The 10,519-nt window shown below is 32.6% G+C and overlaps 1 protein-coding gene across 5 annotated transcripts in view; it reads right to left on the bottom strand.

Moving 5' to 3' along the window:
- LOC105215904 (stathmin) overlaps nt 1–10,519 on the bottom strand; it is a 204,731-nt gene that overhangs the window by 2,656 nt on the left and 191,556 nt on the right. For 4 of the 5 annotated variants that reach the window (XM_054227737.1, XM_054227738.1, XM_054227736.1 and 1 more), the window contains 4 exons: nt 3,426–3,595; nt 3,175–3,360; nt 2,935–3,081; nt 1,947–2,090 (listed from right to left, as the gene is read on the bottom strand). In XM_054227737.1, the coding sequence (XP_054083712.1) occupies nt 1,947–2,090; nt 2,935–3,081; nt 3,175–3,360; nt 3,426–3,595 (647 nt within the window). The remainder of the gene's footprint in view (nt 1–1,946; nt 2,091–2,934; nt 3,082–3,174; nt 3,361–3,425; nt 3,596–10,519) is intronic. The other variant, XM_054227740.1, reaches the window with a different exon arrangement.

Here is a 10,519-nt window from a genome sequence, read left to right as displayed (position 1 = left end):
GCACAGTATAAAATGTTCCCGTGCCAGTGAGACAAAGAAGTGCCCGTGGTGTTGAGAATATTGCAGCCACCAGCGCATCAATTGAGGAAGACCCAAATCATTAACACACACACGTCGTTCTCAAGCGTTGTGACGTCGTTGTGGCGAATTTTGCGAAAAGATCTTGGCCTATATCCTTATAGGATCAAATTAACGCAAGAACTGAAACCGCTTGACCAGAATTGTCGTATTTTCGTGAACTGGGCTGAGCAAGAGCTTGAAAATTATTCAGATTTTCATCGAAAAATCATCTTTAGCGATGAGGCTCATTTCTGGCTGAATGGTTTCGTCAATAAGTAAAATATGCGTTATTGGTTAGGCAGCAATCCACACGTACTCCATGAGTCAGCATTGCATCCGGTTCAATTTATGGGCCAGCGGCTTCATTGGGCCGGACTTCTTCCATTATGATCAAAATCGGAATGTTACTGTGAATGAGAATCGCTACCGCTCAATGATAATCGAATATTTTTAGCCCGAATTTGATTATATGGACTTGGACAATATATGGTTCCGACATGACGGTGCCACAAGCCACACAACGAATGTCACAATCGATTTATTAAAAACCAAGTTTGGTGAACGTGTTATCTCACGAAATGGCCCAGTCAATTGGCCGCCTCGGTCATGCGATTTGACGCCGTAAGACTATTTTCTGTGGGGCTACGTCTATGGTCTATATCTATGCCAACAAGCCAAGCGAATTCGCAGGTGAATTTGCAGCAGCATCGGCCGAGTAATGCTTGAAAACTGTCGAAAAATGGGTTTAGCATCTGGACTTGTGCAAGCGTGCCCATGGTGGCCATGGAAAAGGAATCGAGGTCCATATATAATGTCATCGAATGTACTTTCACAGGAATACAGAATTTCATTGATATCCCAAACCGTACCGCTCTTATTGAAAAATCCTTTATTTCAATTTTGGAGGCTAACTTCGAAAATCGAAGTATACACATTTTTGACTTATTACTCAAGCTCCCGGAAAAATTAGTTTGGCCGACCCATCAGATTGTTGTACAGTGTAATTCTGACATTACAATTTTCAGTTATAATTTGGGTTCTCATAATTTAAATTAGTGTGGAAATAATCTAATGTATGAATGCTCTTAGATCTCTTATACACTTTTTACAATAAATTAAATTTTAGTTTCTGGAATTATGAATACAATTTACAATAATAGATTTCGTAAAATATATAGCTAAAGGGTCGTTTAAATGGTAATGATGGTCCAGATACGTATGTGTTCTTCTACTTTTTATATAGTTTATTGCTAATCAAACCATAATGAAAAAAGTTTTCTCTCTTTTATATATGTATGTACATATCTACAAATATACATATATAAGACTAAATTATTAAATAGAGAGACTAATGAATTTCGAAACTATATAATTTATATTAATATATATATATATATATATATAACTAATAAAATTTTTAAATCTCTAAAGTAGAACTTTTAAAATCTCTGCTAAATAATACAACAAAGCCATACATTGATAGCAAAATTAAATATATATATATATATATATATATATATATATAATCGTGTAAATAGAAAATTACATTAAATATAAAATAAAATTATTAAAATAAAATTATAAAAATATTTATAACAAGAATATATTAAAAATATAATAAATATTAAAATCAAAATAAAATTAAAATAAAATGAAAACAAAAAATGAAAAAATACTTATTTAATAATAATAGTACGCAATAAAACTCTATTAATAATTATGCAACAAACAAATCGTTCAATAAAACGCTTATTTGCAACTTGTTAAAAAATTCATAAACAAACAAACTGAGCATTTTTAATAAAAATATAAGCAAAAACAAGTGTTGATGATACGAGTACACGTGTTCAATAAATAACAGTTAATGAGATAGTGGTGACACCTACAAGTTTTTGAACTTTTTCAATTTTCTTTTGTATCTCCTTTTCACGATTTTGTTCGGCGGTGTACAATTTATTTTCAATAACGCGGGTCTTCTCCTCAAGTTTTTGTGTTTCCAATTGGTCGATTTGGTTTTTTTTGTTAGTGTTCTATAATGAATATACATACAAATGCAGTCAGTAAAAAAATAAATGCATGAACACATGAGATATTAATGTTTTTTTATTTTTAATTTATTTTAGTTTTTGAATATATTTTTTTTATAAAAAAAAAACAAAAAATAGTTAGTTTTAGCAACAAAAGTATGCAGGCAATTAGTGAAAGTGAAAGCGAAAGAGAGAGAGAGAGTGTGATAGGAAGATTTTTCAAATTGTAAATTAGAGGTTAGAGAGAGTTTCGTTTTTGGTGACATAAAAAAAGTTTTTTTTTTAAGAAAAGAAAAACAAAAGAATTAAAAAATAAAAGACAGGAACACTGCTTCTTACAAAATTATTTCTTTAGCAACGTAGGGCGGGCATACAAGGTTCGGAGCAATATGCCGCGCTGCATTGTGTGTTATGTGCAATACAAGTGTTATATTGAGGTTATATTTTGTACAAAAATATTTCAAAACTAATCATAAAAATTGAGCAAAATACAAAAATGCTACAACTGGTCAAGGTGGTTATTGGTTAAAAAAACTGCTAAATAAATTATAGTTATATAATTACTCAAAAAATTCAAACAAAACTGTACATTAGCTATACAATAACATACTTTATGGCAAAATACTTTTAAAATCACATATCTACATAACTATATATGTATGTATATACATGAAAACTGTATTTTATGACTTTGCCAGTTTTATTTTTTTTTGTGGTGTGGTGAGTGGGTTGCTTGTTTTGAACGTTTGGTGGTGAATGTTAGTGCGTAAAGGAATTGTGAGTTGGAAAATGTTCAAACTAAGAAAATCTAATGGTGTGCTTCAAACACTCTCAATTGGCTGCTTACATGCTCCTTGAGACGTTCCAGCATCTTTTTAATATTCTCATCTCGCAAAGTCTGAGCTGTCTTCAATTTCTCCTCGATAGCCACTTTCTCAATAGATTTCTGCTGTTCCAATTGTTCGCGTGTCTTCTCAATTTCTTGTGAGTGAATCTATTTAACAGTAAAAAAATTAATAAATATAAATATAATAATATAAAGTTACAATTTTTATTAAAAAAAAATTAAAATTTTCTCCACGCTCACCTTCAATTTCTCCTTCATGTCACTAATGATGGCTTCACGCTTCTCAACATGCTGTTCGATTTTAGTTTCCAACTTCTCCTTGGTCTGATTGATGAACTCATTGGTGATTTCATCCTTTTTGCGTGTGGCTTCTTCGATTTTCGATAGTTTGTAGGTTAGATCGGCCATTTTCTTTTGCTCCAAAGACTGTTGAAGAAGTGTGTATTTAGACAATTTTCGAAATTTGTTAAAGTAGCGTGGTGGTTACTTACAATGCGTCGCTCTTCGGCAGCTTTCAGCTTTTGCTCGATCTCCTCGACTGAGACATTTTTGCCAGGTGTCACTGGACGCTTGGGCACTACCACATTGGGTGCTGGCTCGGCCAGAATCACTTCATAGCTAAGACCGCCACGCGATTTCTCCTGGCAGCGAATTTCAGTGGCTGTAAATGGAGAAGAAAACAAATAATGTGATTAATTTTGGAATTTCGCTTTTAAGTAAATTTTTAGTGAATTCAGCAATTTGTATTATTTTTTAATAAATATTTTTTAATTTGAGCTTTTTTATTTTATCAAAGCTTTAAATCAGCCATGTAGGTAGCTTCAATATAACCTAAAAAAGGTAAAATATTAGCTGAAATTTAAATAAACTTATGTTCACTTTCAGCCATATTTTTGCGTTTGAAAAAGTTATTGCGCAGAAAAAAAAAACAAATATATATTTATGGCTATACATAAATATGAACATATGTAACCTCAATTCATATTGACAGTCACTTTTTGTGAAATATACTTATTTCTAAATTTTTTATTTCAATACCCGTTAGTACAATTACGAAAATAAATGTGTGGGTACTATTTTTTCATGCCACAAATATATGATTATATTTTTTCAAATTCACATTTTTACTATAAATTTGCCTGCCATCTGTATTTTTTTTTTTGCAAATAGTTCATTTTTTATCGGCGTCATAAAAATTCCCGCATTTTAGTTCACCATAATGGAGATGTGATGATACAAATATTTCCTGTCCATACATATATAGTTATATGTATTCTTTCATACATTTATTCTCTCATACATACATTTATACGCGTATAATGGATTGCAACACTTAAAATGTATGCAATATTAAAATGGCATAGCAGGTGTGAAACCGTTAAAATATCGTCCTTTTTTGTTTGCACTTTTCATGCAGTCGCTCTTAGTTGTTTTATGCATATAAAGTCATTACTATGCTATGATAGGTGTGTGGTACGCATGGGCGGCAGTTGATTTATAGGACACTTAAAATTTTGAAAATATTTTGGTTGCAGCGCAAGTTGGAAAGTTGGTAAATAACTTCGGGTTTTTCAATGGTGGAGAATTTAGTATTTATTTGAAATTAAAACATTGTTGAATTCAGTGTTTTATAAAAAGTATTAATTACAAAGGTAAGGATTTATTGCAAGTCGAAGTGGATAAAAGCAAGAAGCAAGGTATTTTCATCGATGCCATTTAAAAGCCCCGTTAAATCCCCCCCGTCAATAGTAGGACAATTTCTACGACAGTCGGTTCTACGCTATCGGAATTGAACAGCATTTTATGTCACACATTTTTCTCGATATTAACGTTTGGTTTGCTAGATCTTAATTTCATTAGCACTGAAAAAATCTTAAACCCTTAGATAAATTTATTACTTTAGTTGTTGTGACAATATGAAATGATTCCAAAATATAGATGTTTTCTGATTCCATATTATTTTTACCATATTTTCCCGATTGTCTTAGAATTATACAAAAACCGAGAGTTTTCAAAAAAATGTTAGAACTAATAAAAATGATGGCAACACCTATATTTTATATGATTTACATTTTTGAAACCATTTATACAGGCACGTTCTGCAATTCGAGTGAAAGTGAAATTAAAACAAGTAAGGAAGGGCTAAGTTCGGGTGTAACCGAACTTTTTATACTCTCGCAATTTATTTATTTAATTTCATTTATATAACACACAATTTGACCCACATATTCGTCATATATATTCGCCATATAATGGACTTTACATTGAAGGTTTGAAACCCCTAATATTAAGTATATGGGAGTTAGTTGAAGTTATGACCCGATTTCACGTATTTTAGGTACGGAGACATATTATTAAAAGAAAGATATTCCCTCCGAATTTCTTCAAAACATCTGAGGGACTTACCTATATTTTCGGTAAAAAAAATTAGAAGCACTGAGATCTTATGTTCGATATATGTATGTGGCCTTGAAAATTTATGATTTTTTTTGGGGGGGCGATGCCACATTATAGTGTGTATGTAGTATTTGTTCAAACCTCTGTTCCGATATCTTCACTAGTGCTTACTTTATATATTGTAAAGTAAACAATTTAGATCGTCTTCAAAGTTCTGGTATATAGAAAGTAGGCGTGGTTGAAAGCCAATTTGGCCTATCAACATATCATTGGGATGCAAGGAAAGTATTACAAACCGAATTTCATTGAAATTGGTCGATTAGTTCCGGAGATATGGTTTTTGACTTATAAGTGGGCGGAACCACGCCTATTTAAAATTTTGTATACCATTTTGAGTGCAGCTCTTCTGTACCATCTTCATAATGAAATTTAAGGTTTCTGGTGGTTTTCCTTACTGAATTAAAGCATTTTTAGTAGTTTTCGACGTAACCTTTGTATGGGAGGTGGGGATGGTTACAATACGATTTTTGGAATATATGTACGCCTGAAAAAACGACCCCTGAGAGTTTCGTTGATACAGCTTTAGTAGTTTACGAGATATATCCAAAAATCTTAGAAGGGGGCGAGGCCACGCCCACTTTCCCAAAAAAATTACATCCAAATATGCCCCTTCATAGAACAATCCTTTGTACCAAATTTCACTTTCATAGCTTAATTTATGGCTTAGTGTTATAGCTCTTTATGTGTTTTCGGTTATCGCCATTTTGTGAGCGTGGTAGTGGTCCGATTTTGCTCATTTTCGAAAGCAACCTTCCTATGGTGCCAAGAAATAAGTGTTCCAGGTTTCATTAAGATATCTCAATCTTTACTCAAGTTACAGCGTGCACGGACGAATGAACAGACAGACATCCGGATTTGAACTCCACTCTTCGCCCCGATCACTTTGGTATATATAACCTTATATCCAATTCGTTTAGTGAACAAAACTATAATACTCTCTTAGCAACTTTTGTTGCGAGAATATAAAAAAGTGGAATTTGAAAAGTTAAATTCTGAACACCAAATATCGGATTGAAAGTGAATTTGCTTGAATATTCACTCTAGAAATCTATACTAAAACCTATGTCAGCTTTAATGTTAGTTAAAAAATTATGAAAGCATCTGAAGAATATAGTGAACCTTTTAAAGATAAATAAAATGGTACTGTTATTCAAATTACATATTTACATATGTATATATGTATATTGACATACATACATATATATGCTTGTGAAATCCCTACGCATTTTCATATACTATTATGCTTAAATGAAACCACCCAAGCTATTTCATTAATTCGTAGGCAAAAATACCAGACACCAACGGACTCTCATTCAACCTATTTACACATTATAAACGAATCTATGCTTCACACCGATTTCTGGAAAGGTTATACAAACCCAACAGCAAAAGAAACTGTATTTTTCCAATTCTAATTTTGGCCGCTTTATTGAAGATATTTATCGTCATTTACCTAGGTACTAGAAAATACTAATTTTTACAAAAATTATACTAAACTAAAGAAAAAAGAAAAGAAAAAAAATATATAAAGAGCTCTATTTATCTTAATTGCAGTTTTGGTAATATTCCTATAACTTTATGCGAAATAATATTTTGAACTGTTTTTTTTATTATTGTTGAAAATTGACTTTTCTATCATTAAGTGTCAAAATGTGGTCGATTTCCCTACAGGGTTGGTTGGTCGCATGAATTTTCTGTCCGTGTGTATTCGACGAATACTACTTGTATGCGGCTTAAAACAAAGGCATTCACAAAAGGTGGCCTTTGTGGTGCTATGCGGCTAGTCGAGCATGTAAAAATGCTTTACAACTCCGACTATTTTCAAAGGTGGGCGTTGAAAGAAAAAAATACACGGTTTATAAGAGGAAAGCGTGTGTATGGTTTTAACCTTGGCCATGCGAGAGTTTAATACTCTTAAAAGTTCTGTATAAAGTGGTTTCAGCATGAATTGCTGCATTTTTTTACAAATAAGCGGTTTTAATTTTGGAACATTTAAAAAAAGATATTAGTTATGTAAAAAATATTTTATTTGTTTTAAAAACTGCAAACAATTTCTTTTCGATCTAAATTGTCTAGATATTTACAGAAATTGAGCAATTTAGATCCAAATTGCTTTCAATTTAGTAAATTAATTAACCAATTGTTCAATAAGCGTGTAATTATCAATAAATGGAAGCAGAAGCATCCTGAAACCTTGTGAAGTGTGTTGAATGAGAAGGTCAAGTGTTTATTCAGCCAAATGTCATTCAACATATTACAAAATCAAAATGTTTCGAAGCCTTTTCGGAAGACATTCAAATACTAATTGTCGCTTAATTGAGTAAGTTTGAACAATCGCTAAGCTCGTTTAAGCTTAATTGAGTACATTTGAACCACAAATATTCAGATAATAATTGCTTCAACCAATTGACTTGCTTGAAGAAATATTAAACTTCAAGAGTTATGTGATTTTTTAAAGAAGGTGTTAGTTAAGAAATAAAAGTATTGTGATGTTCTGAGAATAAGGAAATGGTTTTTTTGAAATAAAAACAGCTTTACAGAATTAAAAGATTTCTAAAACTGTAAATAAACTTAAAATTTAAAAAATCATATCTCTTAATTTGTCTGAACAAGTGTGTGAGTATACTCGTACATAGTTCAACTGCGACGACAAATTTCTCCACACACCGGCCCACACCACCCAACCATTGCCTTATCGCTTTAACCACAAAAACTAATAAAGACATTTTCACACATTTTCTATGGGATTATGCCACAAAAGGACCAAAAAGCCAACGGCGGCACAGGTATTTTTGGTTCCTTTGTTTTTTTGTTTGTGAGCATATTTATGTAGATGTGACCAATGATATGGCAGAATGGCAAGGCATGCTGATTGAGCAAACGGAAAGCCGAAATGAATTCCTGAAGTCGGTGGAAAGACCAACACGGTAAAAAATAGTGAAGCGAGATAAATTGAAAAGAGTGCGGGGGAGATGAACTTGAAACTTAGAGACGGACAAAAAAACGTTATGTGTGCTGCTGTATGTATTATATATAGTAGTGCAGTAGAGTATGTATGGTAAAAAATGTGTTGAAATTTCCTCTGCGCTTCACTTTAAGCTTGTGGGCGTAAATGAAGTGGAAAATTATTTGTTGAGTAGGACAAAATGAAAAGTGGTTTCAATCGAGTAAATTTTCTTTTTTTTTTTTAGTTTTTTCTGCGCACAAATAATATTGATGGTACGAAAGGATTTTTTTTTTTGCAATTTTTTGTAGGTTTTGGGTAGTTCATAACGGTATTTTCTGAGTGTATATACTATATATTGGCTTTTATAAACTTACTGCTTTCAATACAAGTATAAGTATATAAATATTGTATATATATATGTATGTATTTCGAAACCTTTTCACCACAAAAATAAACCAATCTCAAGCTCACCACCTGCTCTCATCATACTGCTTGCGGCTGGCTGCCTTTGAAAAGTAAATATCCAATTTCTACGGCTTATTTATTTGTGTGCATTTGGTTGTTGTACACAGGATATGCGCACAAAATAAATCAACTCTCATAGCTACACACAAGATCGCTAACAAATGCCGTTATTTGCTTTTTGCTTTAGCGCTTTGTATTTGCCTGACACTCGGTAACATAATTTGTCTGCATTATTTGCTGTCAATCAATTTTTCGTAGCCGCTTTTGAGTGTTTTGACACCTTCGTGTATTGATGGATAAGTAAAATTGATGATGTTGTGCCAAAGCGTCGATAAATTACTTGCATACCCACAGGCGCACCGGCGTGTATACGTGCGCTGACGATTGTGTGTTTGCTTGCTCTTCAAACTGTGTGTTGAGTAACTGAAAGGCAATCGCTTTGTAAGCATTTATCGTTATTTTGCCAATTATTTGTCCACAAATGTGGGCATTTTGATTTTGTTTGCTTTGACAGTGGTGATAAAACTTGACTTTGGGTGCCTACTAACGTTAGGGAAGCATGATTTGTGATATTAGTTGCGGACTTCCGAGTGTGTTGAGCATATTATGAAGTTCATAAGATGCAGAAAACGTTTAGTTAATGGTTTAGATGGCATGTGTGGTGCTAGGAACCAATAGAGGAATGGAAAATACAAGTTTTTTTTTATTTTGGAATTTTAATTAAATTAACGAATAAATTTATTTTGATTTTTTTTTAATTACTACCATTGAGACATTTAAGAAATCTTTTCACTTAGCTACTTGCCTGAAATTAGACTTCATATATGCATAACTTAAATTGTGTCGCCTAAAGGTAGACTTTATTACTGGTAAGAGATGATAGTATACTTCTATGCATAAACCGTCTGTAAAAATCACATTAAAAATTATTATTTTTATTCATTATTTTTTTGATTCTCTATATTTATAACACTTCTTGACAAACGTAGAAATTATATTCCCTGCGAAGTCAGTGCATTTCTCTAGTTTTCCCTTACATTAACTCTCTTTTTTTCAGGTTGTAGTGAAAATTGCTTTCTGCATCAAGCAAATGACCGGTCATTTACATTCATTTCTGTTAATCCTTAACTTTTATTTCATTTTCACACAGTACTCATTTTACGTTACCATAAATATATATACAGCATTATAGATATATGAACTCAATAAGGTCTGAGAGCACGCACTCAAGGCGTAAGTGGTGATGGTGCTGAGTGGTACATTGTAACCTGCTCATTTACAACACTGCCATACATATACTAGTAGTAAAACTATCGTAAATATTTACTTAAGCTAAAAATGCACATTTAACACAATTCGCAATTTACTTAAGTGGCTCTTAGTCATCATCAGCATCATCATCATCATCTCCATCGTCATCACTTCGAACCCGGGCGGACGGTCGATTTTCTGCAGTCTCCCTCTACACCGTAGTTGAACCGGTATATACCTAGCATTCATTGGCTCTCCACATACCTTCGCTCCACTCCCTGTAATACCAGAATTTAATGCTCTGTTCACATTCATCCTTTACACACTCGCACACTGTGCTAGTAAAGCACCTTTTTCCTGTACTCCATTAACATTTGTTGCCGGCTTCTTTCGCATATATAATTTGTTCCGCTCTCTTGTCGTACTCGTAGTCTCATTCTACATAGTCATTCAACACGTTGTTGC

This window comes from Zeugodacus cucurbitae, chromosome 3 (assembly GCF_028554725.1).
Source record: "Zeugodacus cucurbitae isolate PBARC_wt_2022May chromosome 3, idZeuCucr1.2, whole genome shotgun sequence".
NCBI lineage: Eukaryota > Metazoa > Arthropoda > Insecta > Diptera > Tephritidae > Zeugodacus > Zeugodacus cucurbitae.
The sequence above is the reverse complement of the archived record's forward strand: the minus strand, read 5'-3'. Positions and strand labels throughout refer to the sequence as shown.